The following is a 19,669-nucleotide window of genomic DNA, read 5'->3' as shown; positions in this document are numbered from 1 at the left end:
TAACATGCGTGTAGAATAGACATACCTCATACCTGAATTATAACTACAAATGGCATACTTAGTTCTTGCACAGATAACATGCGTGTAGAATAGACATACCTCATACCTGAATTATAACTACAAACTGCATACTTAGTTCTTGCACAGATAACATGCATGTAGAATAGACATACCTCATACCTGAGTTAAAACTACAAACTGCATACTTAGTTCTTGCACAGATAACATGCGTGTAGAATAGACATATGATTTTCACTGATTCCATTTCATCTTAGTATGAAATCCATTTTGTAGTCACTGAAGATATTTTCTCCTAAGTACTCAGTCAACGACAGGGCTCTGCTTGTATCTCTACCACTGGCTGGCTGCTAAATAGATAGGATGTCCAGCTGCTTCAAAGTCCAAAGGAGAGTGACCTTTTCAGAGTGGCACTGTTCCCTGGTAGAGACCAAGAAACTGTGACGCTGGGCAATGCAGTTTGCTTTGGCAAAGCCATGACAACATATTAGGTTGAAATTAAGGGTGGTGGGTGAGGTGCCTTTCTATTGTAGTAGCCAGAAAGCTTACTGATCTGCCTGTTTGTTTCCTTTAATATGGCCATGGTAGTCCTTTAGACAGGGATGCAGAGTGGGTGGGTGGGTAATAGGTGGGTGAATGACTGCTCCATGTTGGAGCCTAAAATTCTGTACTACTGTTCTTCTGATTAAGTTTGTAGGGTCAAAGCAGAACTATAGAGCATGCTATAGGGTGGGTGAGTGATGGACAGCTTTACAAACCCCATCATAGCTGTAAGAAATTGATATAAAAGGGATGTCTAGAGTGTTGAACAAGGCTGTGTTCCCTGCCCCACTTAACTCATTATTAACTCTGATATCATGGCACTACAAGAAGTACTAAGTCAGTCCTTTGCAGTAACTTCCTCCTAAGAAAAGAAGGAAGGAAGAAACTTTGACTCAATATGTTGAAACCGTATTTCCTGCCTTTGACTCTTCCTGCTTTACATTAGGATGACAGGTAAGAGCCTAATGTGGCTTTTGCCATCCTGACCAGATATATTTAGTACAAACTTTTGCCACAGATTATACCCTCCCACTATTCTCACAATAGATGTGGCCCCTTCCTCACTGCAGCAAGTGAGTAATGGCTTCTCTGCCAGTTTCAGTGGCACTAGAGACACAGTAATAAGTCTTCTCATAGTCAGCAGGTAAGAACAGCAGGGTTAGGTACAAGGGTGTTATGGGCAGTGAAATAAATATATGCATATAAAAAATAAACTGGTGAAAACTTCTAAATGAATAGAGATGAAAAAGTTCTCTAAAAGTGGTCTCAGTTTTCTAAAGAATATCAGCTGCATTACAGATGTTATGCATTTCCTGTATTATCTTTACACTGCAGAAATGTGACTGTTGTAAGTTAACTTTTTCTAGTAGTAAATAGATTACATTTCTGAATGTCTATTTGTGTAATGTGGAATAAATACTGATTGATCTTAAATGCCATTTTTGTTTAATTATAGGAAAAGCACCACATTTCTTGCGGCTACAAAATGTGGAAGTAAATGTGAATCAGAATGCAAGTTTCCAGTGTACCGCGGGAGGAAAGTGGTCCCAGCATGATAAGCTTTGGTTGGGTCCGTAAAACAGAATTTTCTAACTGTACTATTTAGTTTCATAGCAAAAGTTTTATTTGAAAATATAATTTCATACAAGACCTTTTTAAAAGTTTTTTGCAACAGCACATGATGTTGGCTATATAGCTGAAAGAAAGTGACGGACTGGAAGTTTATACATATCACATAATATCACACAGCACGGCGGGATTACTAATTTAAGAAAATACTACTTTCTGCTTAGTTTTCTTTTTGGGATACCAGAATGGCTTTTTGATGTAGTGTAAATTAACATTAATGTTTTAAATGTCTACAAATAGCCAAGATCACATTTCTCATATGTCTACTTCCCAAATCACAAGATTCCAAGGAAAAGAATGACAATCCTTGCTTTCCGTAGGAAGTCACTGCCATTGTGTTTTCTACTTATATGACAGAAGGGATTCACGTGCTTTGTTAGATGTAAGTTTGAAGTTTGTTAGGGGCTTGCCCTCCCCCATGGAGGTTTGTGGGAGGGAGCCTGCCCCATTCAAATGCTTATATTTACAGGTTTTAGAGATTTTACCTTTTGGTATTTTGCACGTTTTGGTTCCTCAGCATTTTGTAATGCAAGATTTCACAGAGAACTGTTGTAAATGTAACAGTTAAACTGCATAATTTAAAAGTAACGCATCTGAGTTTCTGAGCTTCCCAAAAAACATGTGTTGCCTGAATTTTTTATTTTTGCTTATTTATACTATTTTCTGCACTTTTTGTTATTGGCTGACCCCTGCTTTTATACTGTATTTATATATTGTGTGCCAAACTACACTGTTGTACAGTAATTGCCTGTCATACTGTGCCTGTTAAATCGTATTTTATTGCTGTTTTCCTTGTTTACGAAGCTCTTTTTGCTATTTTCACTGTTTGTTATGTATTTGTTGATATTTTTTGCTGTTGCAAAGCAATCTGTTGTGCTTGTTCTGCTTAACCCTGCAAATGCAGTGTTAAAAATAACCGACTTGTTAGCTGTTTAAAACATTCTTTAGAGTCTCCTTGCTGATTTTCTGCTGTTTTAAATATTTTTAGTGCCTCACTGTTACTTTCTGCTGTGTTAAACATTCTCTAGTGGTGCCTGCCAAAACTAAGGTAGCTAGTAGCTATACCATAGTCCAGATACAGGTTTGGTCCAGCTGGGTCTGTTTGTAGTGCCTGTTTATTCTGAGCACATTTCCCGGCCATCTTGGATTGGAAGGATCCTTTTTGCACTCTAGTGAAAGAATTGTACTGATTGGAACCTGTCTGGTGAAGGGTTGTTGGTCTAGGGCTCAGAGTAAGCATCCTCATTGGTTCTTTTGAACCCTTTTATAGTTTTTTTTCCAAGTTTTTACCTTCTAGTATTTAAGCAGGGTCCTACTTGTTTGCATACCACGCAGGAAGATGCACGTCTGCACAGTTGTGTGCCATAGCTGGACAGATTAATTCAACTGTTTTTCCCTTAGATACAGCTGTAGCACATTAGTGCATCCCTCATCCTTAATACTTTCCTGGTCAAAGAAATACTGTTAGTGAGCTGAAACCTATTAAACTACCAGCAAAACCCCCCTCAGGCAGAAATATCCATCCACTGAGCTCCTCTTTGCTCGATCCTGAAAAGCACGCCTTAGCATATTTCTCAACCTCTTAGTGCAAGAAATCTGGACAAAGCCCAACAAAATGGGGGGACAAAGGCCCAAAACTAGAGACATATTTTAAATATTGCTCTTGTAAACTTACAAAGTTGCTACAGTAACAGGGTTTGTTTTAACATACATTTTTTGAAGGATTTGAAGTCTGAAACTCAAATGTATGTCAGTATTTAACTTCAGTCCTCAGATCATCCCAGTAATTTACCAGAAAAGCACACATTTTATAAGGAACAGGCCAAAATATGAGCCAAAAATCTGTACAGTTGAGAGGTATGCCCCTTAGTGATAACAGTCTTCAACCTTGCATTATGGACAGTTGGACCACCCTTGTTTCTTCTGCCAGTCTTGTTGACTTTGGTCTCTTGAGGCAGTGTAATAATTACCTCATGTAAACCGACAACCCTCTACTAATAACTCACTCTAGTGCAGAGTTTGAGAGACGTATCTACACCAAGAATCTTGAATCCATGCTCACTCTCACTCAAAACAGTAACACGGAAGAGGTTGTCAACCCACCCACTTCTACACAGGTACATGATACCACTACTCATACACACAGTACGCATCTAACACAAACATCAACATATGTGGAGGTTCTCTTAAAAAAAATACCAAGACACCAGAGACCTCTAAAACACGAGACTGCTACAACTAATAGTTCCCACAGCACCAATGTCACATAGCAATGCCAGTGTCTCACCTACCAAGCCCTTAAGGCATAACAGTTATTGGAAACTCAATAGTGAGACACATGGATGTCCCACTCATCATGGTGGACAAGGAGAAAGTCACAGTCAGCTGCCTGTCCATTGCCAGGATTCGTCAGATCAAGCATGCACTGAAGTCTCTCAGCAACAAGTACCATTATGACTCTGTCATAGTTCATATTGGAGTGAATGATCTAAGACATCCCTTACTGGACTATATGAAAAGAAACATGATTGAACTCTCTGAGTATGTTTCTCAGGCAGGTATGTCCCTAGCCTTAAGCAGTTTACTACCCTCACCTAGAATGATGCCACAGTATAAACAAAAGAATGATTGATTTCAATAATTGGCTTACTTTCTGGTGTCATTCAAAGGGGATCTAGTTCCTGTCAGCCTAGGAAGCCATGGTTGACACACCTTAAGCTTTGCCAAAGATAATTTGCACCTGGTACTTCTAGGCTTTTGACTGCTGACAAAGGCTGTTGCTTCCCCCAGTGTGTTTTTTAGGTAAGGTCTTGAAAACAAACTTACTGACATGAAATTTGCCAATCCTAAGAAAATAATGGTCATGCTGCTACATACTAGGAGCTTAAACTAAAAACTGCACACCCTGGAAGCACTTCTATCACTCAAAGCTGTAGATGTCTGTGCAATCACAGAAACCTGGTTCAAGGCTTCAGAGAATACCCTGGCCTTGCAAGGTTACAATGCCTTTCATGCCTTCAGACAGTGAATCAAGCATGTGAGAACCAAAGGAGGTGGTGTTTCTATCTATATTAGAGAGGTGGTGTTTCTATCTATATTAGAGATAAATTCACTTCCTATCTAGTTAGCCTGGACAAATCCATGGAGTTACTCCAAGTTCAGGTTATGGTGGGTAAGATCAGCATTCAAGTCACAGCCAGTTATAGATGCTCATCCATGGGTTATGATGCACATGAAGCCTACTTTACCAGACTGGAAACGATCCAAATATTACCCAACACTGTGGTTATGAGGGATTTCATTTATCCCACCATCAGCTGGGAAAGTTATGCTAGGCCTAACTCGCTATCACAAAAGTTCCTTGACTTTAACTCAAACACCCTGGACCAAATGGTTCATACCCTGACAAGAGGAACAAACATACTAGATCTGATCCTCACTAACATGTCAAACAGATGCATTACTACAACTGGTGAACCCTCGTTAGTTAAATCTGACCACAGATCAGTCACTTTCAAGCTGACACTCACACCTGAACTCCCACTGGGCAAAATCAGACTAAAAAACTTCACCAAGGTAAACTATACCCTCCTAGGTGAAGGTATAAATGCATTCCGAGCCCCACCTCCAGCTGGAAGTGGTAACTACACTGAAGCTTACACTACAGCCTTGTACATTCACTTGCATAAGTGTATATACTTGGCTGTACCAGAAAGAATCAAAGGTAGATCCCCAAGTAAAAACAAGCTGCCATGGGTGGGCATCCATCATCAACAAACTTTACAATAAAAGCAAAAAGTTGCTGTCCAAGAAAACAAAGGCAAGACCCCAACAATGGAAAAACACCCTCTTCAGCCTCAACATTTAAATAAGACAGCTTGTCAAATCATCTAAGGGCTTATTTGAGAAAAACTTAGCAAGCACAGCCAAGGATAACAATAAGGCCTTTTACTGCTACATACTTAGCCTAAAAGGTAGGGCCCAAGTATGTGCAGAACTAGTGACCAGCAGTATCACACACACTGACCCCAAAGAGATAGCAAACCTCCTAGCGGATAGGTTTGGTGAAAATTTCACTCCCTTATCCCCTCCACCCCACATATCTGAAGAACAGTCATCAAAGCCTTGTGCAAGGCAAAAAACACAGCCTGTATGGGAGCAAATGGCATCCCAGGCAGTCTTCTAAACAGGCTAAAACATGAACTAGCATCACCATTAAGTACCCCTTTCAATCATAGTCTAACCGCAGGCTTTGTTCCTGCAGAATGGAGAACACCAACAGTTATTCCCCTCCACTAAGGTGGCCTAGCAACAGACCTGGGGAATTACCAACCCATACGCCTGACAATCCTCATCTGTAAGGCCAAGAAACATATCACTAGGAACCTCATAAATAAAGACATAGGCAACCTATTCCAAACCCTGGATCCCACCCAATTTGGCTTCATCAGGGGCAAATCCTGCCTGTTAAATCTGGTGGATTTGTTCAAAAATGTGACCAGGCCAAATCTGGTGGATTTCTTCAAAAATGTGACCAGGCCATTGACAATGGCACATCTGTGCACACAGCATACCTCGACTTAGCAAAGGCTTTCAACATAATCCCACACACAGGCGTTGCCAATAAACTTAGAAAACTGAATGTAAACCCCTTTGTTGTAAGATGAGTTGCCAACTGTCTCACAAACCGGACACACACTATCAAAATGTCCACATGGGTTTATGGTGGGTCTTCAAATTTCTTTCCATTTCCCAGAGATGTGCCTTAGCTGAATTGGTGATTATCTAAATTGGATGTAGGTGAATATACAAGAGAGATAGAGTGTGTGTGTGTTTGTGTGTTTATGTGTTTGTGTACATTCTAAGATTGGTATGTACTCTATTCAGAATGAGCTTCTTTGCCTTTCATCCACTGAGTACTAGGATAGGTTCTGAATCTGTACAACCCTGTACTGGATTAATTGGTGACTGGAGAATGAATGGATGGATGAATGAATGAATGAATGGATGAATATCTGAATGTACAGCAATGCTAGTGGTGATATAAGAGGTGCAATTTAAATTCGTATTATTCCAGACAAAATGGAGGGAGTTCAAGAACTCTTGGCATGTTAATAAATCTGCTTTGCTCTAAAGCTGGTTCAAGTCTCACCTTAGTAATAGACAGATAGCAGTTATTTGGGAGAATCAACTATCTTCTCACCTTCCTATCTCCCTGGGAGTCCCTCAAGGCTCCATTCTTGGTCCTCTTCTTTTTTCATTATTCATCAATGACCTTCAAATAGCCATTCCTGAAACCACCTGTATACAATATGCTGACGATTCTACTATCATATGCTCTGCCAACTCTATATCTGAACTTCAATCTTTAACCCAGACAGCTTTCAATACAGTAGAGACATGGTTCTCTAAATGGTACCTTCTTTTGAATACCAAAAAGACCAAGCTACTACTGTTTACAACAAGCAGTAAGTCCTCCCCCATAGATTTCTCCATTCAGTCCAGTAATGGCACCCTTATATCCCTGGACTCTTCCACCAAACTATTAGGAATTACAGTTGATAATAACCTCACCTTTGACATTCACATTAATAACACTATTAAATCTGTTAATAAAAACTGGGCTCCGTATATAGGATAAAACCTTTCTTAACTCCAACAGCCAGAATGACTATTGCCCACTTCCATCTAATTTCAACTCTTCTGTATGCAGCACCCATATACACTAATCTAAAAAAAAATAATTTTACCAAACTAGCCAACTCCTATAATAGTATTGCTAGATTTGCCACTGGAAATCCATATATAACTCACCACTGTCTTAACCTTCACCAACTATACTGGCTGGAACTAAAAACCCTTCCGATACTTTCCCAACTGATCATCGTTCATAAGATTTTTTACCAACCCAACTACACACCAATACTCAACAACCTTATAGCAACCTATAGGAATCTTGATTCCTTACGCTCCTCCAATAAACTTCTAGTCAGTACCACCAAGGCTAGCAACTTAGCTGGGGACTCACTGTTCTCAAATACCATTGGAAAACAATGGAACCTCCTGCCATCTGCCCTAACCTCACTTCCATCCCTTCATCTCTTTAAACAAAGTTTTAAGAAACACCTTAGAACTCACTGGCTATACCCAGACTGATCCTCTGGATTTCTCTTTCTCATCTCTTGACTTCCTACTTTCCTCCACTCTTTCCTGTCTACTCCTCTGAATTAGTAGCACCTACAAGTTATCTCTACTACTTAGGCACCAATTACATATCTTTTCTACTTGGCTATGAATGTATCCTGAAGGTAGTATTCCTGCCATTTTCTTTATACCTCTTCCTTTTTCTAATGTTACTGTCTAACCCTTTGGAAATAGTAACTGTCTGGAGTAAACTAGAATAACCAAAGATTTAAATGTATTGTAATAATGTCTTGGGGTTCACTATATATTCATACTGTAAAATGATCTGAAGGTGAATGATGTATTTATTATAGTGTGTCACATAGTCTTCCTAGAATTTAAACTGTAATACCTTTTTGTTTATTATAAACATCTTTTGTGTGGTGGTGGTTGTTTATATGTGGAGCTTTTCTCCCCGGGCCTCTACTGAAAAAGGAAATATATCCAGCTGGACCAGCCCGGTCAACAAATGTAAAATAAATAAATAAAAATAAAATAAAGGATATACGTTTTGCCTGTCAGGCTACAGACTATCATTGAATTCTTTCTTCTATAGTGTGTGCAGTTATATGAAAAATCTAAGATAACATCTGTGTCTTCTGGTACTGTTCTGTAGGCATACCTAGGTCCTGATAGACAGCACTCCTTCTTCTGACCCTCCCCTACACAAACAAAATGCAATAAAAAATAAATAAACACACAAATACTTTCTACAACTGCATTATGCTTATTTGAACTTAATAGGCATCATTTTGGTTCATCTCATCTGTTAGTGTGTTTGTCATCCACTTTGCACATGAGTATGTCACGTCCATCTTATGCTATTTTCAGTCTTTTTGTTAGTTGTAGCTTCCTCCTCTCTTCCTTTCATCTTAGTTTATGACTCATCTACCAGAATTCATAACATATGCTGTTTCTATACTAGGTCAACTTTTTCATCATTTTCTCCACTGGGTACATTGGCAGTGTTTTCATCATACCTCTTAACCTGGAAACATCAAAATATCTGGGCAAGGAACATGAAAGATAGGTACAAATCTGTACACTGATTAACATAAAATGTGCATACATAATTATGTGACCCCACCCACTCCAATGGAATTGTGGGATATCAGCTTTTAAATGCAAACTGAAGAACAGACAACCAAAATATGGCACCAGAGTCCCCCTGCAGCCATTCCAATGTTCCATTGTCTGGCTATTTTCACCCCATTTATCATAAACACTAATGTTTGGATATACTGCTTTACTTCTACAATGATTTGGATTTTATTTTTACATTTTATAGCAGAATACACAAACACTAATAGATATCTGCTAAACAAAGCAATACTGACTCACAATGAAAATAAACTTGGCATTAAAACTTCTCTGTCCTTGAAACTCACATTCATTGAAATGCCATTGAAACCCATACCACATCCAAAGAAAATGCAACTGGCCAGTGGTGGATAAAGATTACCTTTGGGCTGTTTTCAAATCACAGGGCCCTTGCACACAAAACAAGAAACATACATGAGTTCTTTGATATACCTTCCTGACTTTATTAAATTATATTCCTTGTATAATATAGCACACTTGTTAGACTTAAGTTAGAGTGCATTTTAAACTTATTGTTCTAACATTTTTTCAGTAGACAATGAAACAAAATGCATGAAGCAATAACGACAAAACTGCCCAATTCAGAATATATATATATATATATATATATATATATATATATATATATATATATATATATATATATATATATATATATATATATATATAAAATGACAGTAGTGTAAGCCATAGGCATCTTGCACAGCTTCTCACACTTAATTTCAGTTTTTTTTTTTGGTGGTGGGGGGCAAAAGGCCAAAAATCAGGGACACATTTTAAACATTGCTTGTATCATTTTAGAAAGTTGCTAGAACAGATGTTGTGTTATCACCATGCATTTCACTGCCAAGTCTCAAACCCAGCACCTTGTGCACTACAGTCAGAGCAACATACCCCTATGCCAAATCAGCAGTCTCCTGAAAGACAAAGACTGAAACTTAAATGGCTATCATTTACCGAATTCAGTTCTCACTTCTCACTATAGCTCTCAACCTCTTAGCATAAAAAACCTGGACAAAGCCAATAATGTGGGAATACAGCCCCAAAATAGGGACACATTTCAAATACTGACCTTATAAACTTATAAAATTGCTAGAATAAAAGGTTTTGTGTTGCCATTTATTTTCTGAAGACTTTGAAGTCTGAAATTCAAATGCCTGTCGTTTAGTGAATTCACTCCTTCAGTGATTTGCCACAAAAATCCTGAAAACCACAAATTTAATGAGGAATAGGACAAAAATATACTCAAATGCTTGTCATTATTTACTGAATTCAATCCTGCAGTTATTTGCCACAAAAAGCCTGAAAACCACAGATTTAATGAGGAACAGAACAATAAAGCAGGCAGAGAGATGTTTCTACCTACCACATCCATTTGTCACACTGCAGCTATTTATATTATCTGCACACACACACACACACACACACACACACACACACACCTGAACTAAATACTTAAAAACCCAGTGAACAAGCAAAGCTCTGTAAAAGTACAGCAGAAACATACTACCTAATAACAAGTCTAGCCAATAGATGCAGAAACAAAATACCTCAGTTCATTCACCAGCACAGCTCCGTTCAGCAGAAACTGGAACTAAATACTTAAAAACCTAGCGAACTAACAAAGCTCTGTAAAAGCGTAGCAGAACCATACTGCTCTAAAATAATAACAAGCCCAGCCATTAAAAGCTCCATTCAGCAGAAACATACTGCCAAAGCAAGCTCCATTCAGCAGAAACATACTGCCAAAGCAAGCTCCGTTCATTCAGCAGAAACATACTGCCAAAGCAAACTCCATTCGTTCAGCCGAAACATACTGCCAAAGCAAGCTCCGTTCATTCAGCAGAAACATACTGCCAAAGCAAGTTCCATTCATTCAGCAGAAACATACTGCCAAAGCAAGCTCCATTTGCCAGCATAAAAAGTACCTTAAAAGCTCCGTTCAGCATAACAAATACCTGAACTAAGCAACAGCCCAGCAAAAAGCAAATACCTTGATAAAATACCTCCAGTGCAGCACCATTGAAATATATCCATTCCAAGTTCCAACTCTGTTCGTTTCACTCACCCTCCATTGAAAAATATATCTACTCCAACTCTGTAGTTCGCGCTCAAACAGCCAGCCAGAATGTATGCCCTTTAGCTCAGTTCCGACAGGCTGATGGAGCTGAGGTCACTGCACACGTGATGACGTCAGCTCAAAAAGCGCGAAACAAAATAAATGTAAAAATCACTGTAAAAAATCGGAAATTAAGGGGTGCCACTCGAGAATCGTGGCACCCCATTATTTGGACCCCAAAACCCGGTAAAAACCAAGTTATTCGGTACAGTTGGGAGGTATGGTTTTCATATGTCTCCATAGTTTGATTGGCAGATGCTTTATCATCTTGACCAGTTTCTTCACATTGGTTTCCATCCTAATTTGGTTTTAGCAATCTGATCTCTCTGGCTGTACATAATATTCCAAATGGGACCAAACAGCTGCCTTGTATTGTTATGCCATAACCTTTATCTTTCTGTAGTCTGAACTACAAGTTGTACTCCCTAATGGTTTATTCTCCTCGCATGCCACATTTGTATGTACATTCTGCACATTTACTTTGTGACTGTAAACATAGCTTCCCTTTTTGTTCAGGGTAGCTCTAGTGTTCTCTCTCAGACTTTATGATGATGGAATTCACAGACTGTATGATGTTGAAGTTCACAGTTTTGATCTATTTTTCCACCATATTTGCTTGTCCCTCAGTTTGTCTCCATGCTTTTTTTGTTTTACTGTTGTTCATAATGGCTTACATTTTAGTCACATCATAAATGTATTTATTCTGTTTTCTCTCCTTATTTCCATATCTGGCACATGGATAATAAACAGTGTAGGATCATATTCTATCAGTGCAGAGCACTGCATGTCTCTCCTTTGCCTGATACTAGAACATAAATTATCACATTCCATTCTTGCTCACATCATTAAACAAGGCCCCACTGCCACTGCTTACAGCTGTCAACCAGTAGTTGTATGTTTGGTACCCTGTCCTGTGCCATGCTCACTCCAATATAGATCATGGCTTCATCTAAGCCCATAGTTAACAAAGAAGTTGATTTTACATAGTTCTGCAACTGTACTACATTGCCAACTCCTCAGTTACTTCCCCTGTTACCTGTGACAAGATAAATCACCTTTAAATATATATCCACCTGCTGTTCTTCAATCTCTTTACAACCTTTTTATAGTTTAATCCAGGTCTTGTCTCTTGTGCTTCTTCAGTTTAATCATTTCACAGTATATGTCCTTTTATATGATTTTCCATTTAGCCATGCCTCCAGCCTCCTTTGTCCCCTTTCAAATTGCCATTACTTTCTGTTTGAAAACTGCTGTAGAATGTTCATTTCAGATTTTCTACATAAATGTTTCATTGTTCCTAGCTTACAATTTCTGTAAACAGCTCTTCCTTTCCATTTTCTGCCTTCTTTTTTTCAACTATTTAAAAATATTGCTGCCTCCATACTCACTCCCTTAGCCATTTCTCTTAGATTGACTTATGTATTCTCCATGGAACATATTACCCCCTTCTTTGATAACTCAGTGTTCCCTTTTTGGCTTCCCATCACTTTTATTTCTCTTAGATGTACTCATGTATTTCTAATGCATCATGTTACCTGGTTCTTTGATAATTCAATGTTCACTTTTTGACTTCCCATAATTTTTGTTTCACTTAGATGTACTCATGTGTTCCCTGTGTATTATTGTACCTCCTTCTTTGATAATTCAGTGATGACCTCCCATCATTTTCAATCATTTGTGGCCCTCCATTTTCATTCTAACATCCTTTGCTTAAACTTGAAGGATCCCACACTCTTCCATCATGTAAGCATGTTTTTCTTAAACTGTCCTTTTTCCTCTAGCATGTACCCAGTGTGTCACCCTTGGGTTCCATGGCATTGCACCTATAAGTTGTAGTATGCCAGTGTCTCTATACTTAAGCCCTTTGTCATTGTTGTTGTTCTTGTTGGTATGTTGATGCTTTCAGCATAATGCTGATTAATGCAGACTTACTGCTAAAATAGTATCTTCATCTCCTTTGTATTATTAGTGTGCTAAAATATTATTTTAACTACATCAATAAATTGTTTACAGAACTGGACTTGAGCTTGGTGATTTCTTTCATTCTGGTGTTGTGTGTTCACTGTGCATACTTGTATTGGTTACTAGGTTTGTGGGTGTGCACTCACCTGTTGTCTTGGGTTAGTTTGCTGCTATCATTTTGGACCACAGTATACAAAAGGAGAACATGACCCAGATGTTACTTGACACGCAAGAAGGAGAGCCAGATTCCATTTTGGCATCCAAGATCCCTTCCACGAGGGCCAATTTATTGTATTTGGTGGATCTTTTGATGATGTTTATTACACAACTGCAACAATAACCAGAACAAGGAGCAGCAGCCTTAGGTAAAATTCTACCGCTGGAGGGGCTCCCTCAAGTGCTACAATTACACAACAACCTATTAATTCACCTTTGGTGGAACAAACTTTGCATAATGAAGTACATTTGGAAACAATCATTCTTTAAGTGCTTTCAATGCACTGCCTAAATTAGTGCTTAACTAGTGTGGTTTTGAATGCAACAAACTAGTCAAGCAAGAATTTTTTCTGTTGCTACTATTATGAGCAAGACTTAAACAGGTGGTTATTATCTATTACTAGAAACTAATATTGTGGCTTTTGAGGAAAATTATTTAAACTATGAAACATGCAGTTAGACTACAGCTATTTGTGAGAATGTTTGAGACTGAAAATAGTTCCATAGATTTTATGCTATAACAAATGTCCGAATGGAATTCACATTGACTGTGAAATTTGCAGAGAGTTTGTGGAGATATATAAGTATGGTTTTGAAATCATGAGACTGTTAATTAAAATGAATAATTAATTTTTAAAACAACTTACAATGCAAGTTAATAAATTAAATGGTAAAAGTAAGAATGACTTGTTATTTACTTCATACCTACTGGGCATGTTATGTGCTTGTACTGTGTTGCTAAGGCTTAGAACTCCTTACCTGTATCCATCAGGTCAGTACATTCTCTCAAGTCCTTTAAAACCATTCTAAAAGACTTCCTAGACAGAATCCGTCGCTGTTCTTACTCAACCCCAAGATAAACTATATCCCTAAATATGAACAACCACCTCTTCATAACGTACCTCTCCTTACTCCTTGCTTCTTCACTCACTTTACTTCAAGCAACTTCTCTCCCTCAACTATCTTTCTCAATATGCCATTTTTTTCTCTCACTTCATATTGCAATGCCTGTTTGTATTATACTAATTTACCTTTATTTTCTCTACAAAGTGGCTAGAATTTCTTTAAATATTAAACCATTGTCATTTAAATTATACCTATTCTTAACCATTGTTTTCACATTATGTCTAATTTGGCATAACTATTTAAACTGTAGATATTTTTGTATTATTTTGAAGACTGTTTATTTATACTTATAATGTTTTTATAATGCGTTAGAGTTTTTCTCCCTTGGGCAATTCAGAAATTCCTGGTAATCAAATGTCAATAAATAAATAATTACCAGCAATCATACAGTAATATGTTTACTAATGTTGACAACAACTGTGAGTCTATTAAGAAAAAGAAATGTAAAAAAAATTCTAGGGATATAAACAGAATGAGATAAATTTTGCCTTTGGTTAATAATAATAAGAAAATAACTAGTGAGTTAATTCATAAATTCTTTTAATGTTACTGTTTCTAATTTCCATGTTTCACCTGGGATGAATCATAGCAACAATACTGCTCATGACATTAATTTTAATATTAGTGACCCACAGGAATTTACCCTTGAAAACAATCTAACAGGTTAGCTAATAAGGCTGTAGGAGCATTGGTGCCTGAACCCCAAAACTCTGGACCACAACGGGGTTTTACAGGGAGGAACAAATCATACACAGGGGTCAGGGAAGGAGAAAAGTATTAAATAATTTTATAAATCACAACACTGCAACCAATATTGTTTGTTTACCTAATATCGTAGAACATGCACAGGGTGAAGAGTTAATGTCACACAATGGATTCGGTATTTTCGGGTACAGTAATATCAAGATTAATTTGAACCACTTCTCTTTGTTTGAGAATGTTTTTACTTTATCGCTAGCAAATGGCTTGACTTGATGGATACACTGATGGAATTTAAGCTTTTTACTAGAAAATTAAATTAGGAGGTTTACTTTCATACACCAAAGGAGAGGAAGGGGATTATTTCAAATTTGTCTAAGAGAAAAGTATTTCTAACCCAAATATGTACCCCTGATTACAGAGTTTGAAAAGGCATGTGAAGTAGGGATATACAAGTATGCCAATGCTAAACAAAAGGATATTCATTGCAAGCTTTTTGAGAAGAGGGAAACTTTAAAAGCCTTACTTAGATGACAAGTTGTTCTGTATAGTGAAACCAGGTAAAGGTGGGTAGCACAGTGTTATCTGATGTTATAGATTACTACAGCACTATGTTTGGAATGCTACAAGAAACCAGTACTTATTCACATGTGTCGGGGAACCAGATGGACATAGGATATAGATAAATTAACTTATTTTTGCATGACTGCATTATGCAAGTGTCAATAAATCAGATACCTTATGATTTTTAAACATGTCTAATCCTGTTATAGATCACTTTTTTGGGGATACCAAAACTGCAAAATATATATAAAATACCCACCCCATTTAGACCAATAGTGGTGGTAGAAGGCTCAGAGAATTATCCACTGGCATTTTGTATCCACATTTTATTTAAACTAGTGTTTAACAACCCTACTTATATGTTAAAAGATTATTTTTTTCCCAAACACCTTTATTAAATCATCACTTGTGACATAGGCAAATTTACATTCATATAAAAGTAATCAGACTATATTAACATAACAAACACGATACTTTACATGTATTGTTATATCTCATATAACCTTGGCAACATTACATACATTATTCAATTCCTGCCTTTTTTTAAACAAGAAACATCTCTATTAAACCACCACTTACTACAAAGGCGCAATCATACATTTATATAATTGAAAACAAACCATACTGACACAGTTGGAAGCATTTTATGTCTCTTATAATCTATCAAATCTTACTCACTCAAACATTACATACCTCTTTTAAGTCCTGCTGCCTTTTAAACCTCATTCCTCCCTTGTATTTATTGTTCTCACAATTCCCATTGTTTTCCTATGTAGTTTGCACCTATCCTTTTCTAAAGGGGTTCCTATTACATGATCGAATTTCTGAAACTCCGAACACCATCAGGTCAAAACCTTATGTTTGATGTTTCAGAACTTTGAGTAAGTAAAAAAAAAAAGAAAATAAATAGTCTTGTAAGCAGGGGGGCAAGCCCCCCTGCTCATTAAATATACCAACTGCGAGGTCTCAATACAATGCGGAAAGGAAAGATTTCCCTTTACCTCGCTATAGTGTGATCTCAGAGTTGGTATATTTAAAGAGTGGGGGGTGCTTTTTATTTATTTTTTTCCGTTTGAAATTATAAAACTTCGAACATACAAGTTCAATCATGTAGTGTTCGAAGTTTAATAGTTTCAACAACATAATAGGAACCCTTCTAAAGATCTCAATTCCATTTTTTTTAATCTCTTATATGATTTTTAAGTTTTAAGGAAAGTTAAATAATAACTTATGGTAAGCCAACATTACTTTACTTACTATTGATCTGGTAGATTTACTTACATGTATTCCTCAATGTGAGGGTGCTGAATTGTTCTGAGAGGCTATTATGACATGCCAGTAGGGATACAGTTAATCATAGATTTAAACATATTATATTGGACAGCAACTGCATTTACTTTGAAGGTGAAATTTGCAAGCAAAAGAGAGGTGTGGCTATGGGTGCAGTATTCACTCCAGTTTCTGCAAACCTGGGCACTTGGGAGGGTGGCCTAATGGTTAAGGTGTTTGCCTTACAAACACAAGGTGCAGGGTTTGAGTCTCACAAAGGATAATTGGCTAAGCTTACAATGGCTCACAAAGGCAGTTAGCCTAGTACTAACCTATGGACATAAAAATGAAAGAATATTGTGTGCTCCAAATAAATTTTCTAAGTACTGCAAATTATAGTTAAGATACCTGGATGGCATTTTTATTTTATGGACCAGGTCAGAAGACACAGTAGAAAAATTTATTTCACACTTACACTTGACAACTTATTTCTTAAAGTTTACATTTAATTATACAAACAATAAGGTTAATTACCTTGACATTACTACTTTTCAGTTACGAGATGGTTTTAATTCAACTATTATAGAAAGCCAACATTTAGTAATGCGTATTTGCACTTTAGATGTTTTCAACTCATGACTTATGAGAAAAGTCTAATTACAGGTCAGTTTATCAGACTAGCACTGATAGGTTCTTATAGACTGGTGTTTGATCATGAAAGAAGCACATCAGAATCTATGTTTTTTGCTAGGGTAATAGATATTAGCAAAAATGTAACCACACAATGGGGACACAGATACAAACCATGACATAATGTGGGCTTAGGCAAGTTTAATTTAAAAATTGATCCCCTGATTGGTACAACTGATAGTAAGCATTTTCAGAGAACCCTTTTTTAAAATAGAATGCCAGAGCTGGATACATTAAATCCATTATAAGAAACAATTGGAGTATTTTAAAGTAAATGCAATGATATATAACCAATTAGGTGAGCTACTTACTTTTGTATGTAAAATGGCTAACAACTTGAAAAAGTTATGTGAAAATCCCTCAAAGATCAACACTACAGAAACTATGCTAGGTACTATAAACTGTGGGGCTTGCAAACAATATATACATATATTTGAGGAGCCATTTCTGTATTTGATGAACATCTTCAAATACCCTGTACCGTTCCAAAAGGACAGTTGTGCTAACAGTGAGTGATATACATAGAAAAATATTCTGTGTACCTTACTTTTTATGCAGGGAAAACCAAAAAGATACTAAGGAAAATGGTATACAAATATTACTAAGATTTTTCAAAATGCAATATTAATAATGTACTATACAAACACACAACAGTTTGCCAAGTTTTCAAGGGATTTCACTGTGCTATTTTAGATAAAGTTATTCTGAATGTCAGAGGATGGACATGGACAAATCAAATGAAATATAAAGAAATCCTGTGGAAACTTAAATTGAATGGTACTGTTGCCAAGGACAAAATGGAAAGGTTTCCACATTCTCTCTCTCTCTCTCTCTCTCTCTCTATATATATATATATATATATATATATATATATATATAAATATATATATATATATATATATATATATATATATATATATATATATATATCTCTATATCTCTCTCTCTCTCTCTATATATATATATATATATATATATATATATCTATATATATAAATATGGGTCTACTTTGTTTCACCTAACTTCCAATTCACTGACTTTCATTTCACTGACCCCATTTCACTGAAATTTCATTTCACTGATGCTTCATTTCACTGACAGTTCATTTGACTGACAAGTATTATTAGCAAGAAAATGGAATATGCTGGAGTTAGAATATATAGTTGGGGTGCAGTGTGGGAGTGCAACCCCACTTCCTTTCATATGATATTGTTAAGTTTTGATATAATATTGCCAACTATATATTCTAACTCCAGGGTCACACTACAGTGGGGAAGGGGGCATATTCCATTTTCTTGCTAATAATACTTGTCAGTCAAATGAACAGTCAGTGAAATGAAATTTCAGTCATTTGGTCTCAGTGAAATGGGAGTCAGTGAATTGGAAGTTAGGTGAAACAAAGTAGACCCATATATATATATATATATATATATATATATATATATATATATCATAGGATCATAGGAGATTACTAGGCTATTGACCCGGAGGTCATTTTAAGCCTAGCCATTTCAACCCAATGTAATACCATAAAGGTACTAGTTAATACCCAACCCAATGTAATACCATCGAGGTACTAGTCAATAACCAAGACTGAATTTAGTGATGACTGTCCATGTCTAGGAGGTTTTGGGCTCTATCCTTGGCAAGAATTTACAGTGCCCTGTCCACTCATCCAGCTTCCTCTTGAACAATGTCATAGAGATGCTCTGTTTCACATGAATTGGTAGCCTGTTCCAAAGACGTAGGATATTTACCTTTAATGTTTCATTAGTTATACATTTATGGTGAAGGTCTTAGGGATAAGAAATGGTACACTTTCTTTAAATAGCAAACATCAGTTTATACAACTTTGTTTAAGCAAATGCAAAGAATCACTTCATGTTTTGTTTCTGAAGATACCCTTGTGTGATTACTTTTTATAAGGATGAAAGTACTAAAGCTTATGGTAGTGTGCTAAAATATTATTTTAACTACATCACTTAAATTGTTTACAGAACTGGACTTGAGCTTGGCAGTTTCTTTCGTTTTGGTGTCCTGTGTTCAGTGTGCACACTCATGCTGGTTACTAGTTTGGTGTTATCTTGCATTAAATGCCAAACCCAGGATGTCTTTTGTCCTGTTTGGGCTTTGAGGCCTTTATTCTTACCCACTTGTGCTGGTTCAACTAACTTATTTTTTTCTTATGTGTCAGTAATTATATTATCCTCCACTATATGTTTGGTTGATTCACATCACAAATTGGTACTGTCAACATCTTAAATGACTTCC

General features: G+C 36.8%; 1 protein-coding gene across 1 annotated transcript in view; it reads left to right on the top strand.

Annotated features, from left to right (window-relative positions):
- The window catches only part of PTPRT (protein tyrosine phosphatase receptor type T), a 3,212,182-nt gene that overhangs the window by 1,373,027 nt on the left and 1,819,486 nt on the right, over nucleotides 1-19,669 (top strand). Inside the window, exon 5 of the mRNA XM_044089009.1 lies at nucleotides 1,517-1,630. Coding sequence (XP_043944944.1) covers nucleotides 1,517-1,630 — 114 coding nt within the window. The remainder of the gene's footprint in view (nucleotides 1-1,516; nucleotides 1,631-19,669) is intronic.

Source organism: Protopterus annectens, chromosome 12.part0 (assembly GCF_019279795.1).
Source record: "Protopterus annectens isolate FY-2018-M chromosome 12.part0, PAN1.0, whole genome shotgun sequence".
In the NCBI taxonomy this organism is placed as follows: domain Eukaryota; kingdom Metazoa; phylum Chordata; order Ceratodontiformes; family Protopteridae; genus Protopterus; species Protopterus annectens.
The sequence above is the reverse complement of the archived record's forward strand: the minus strand, read 5'-3'. Positions and strand labels throughout refer to the sequence as shown.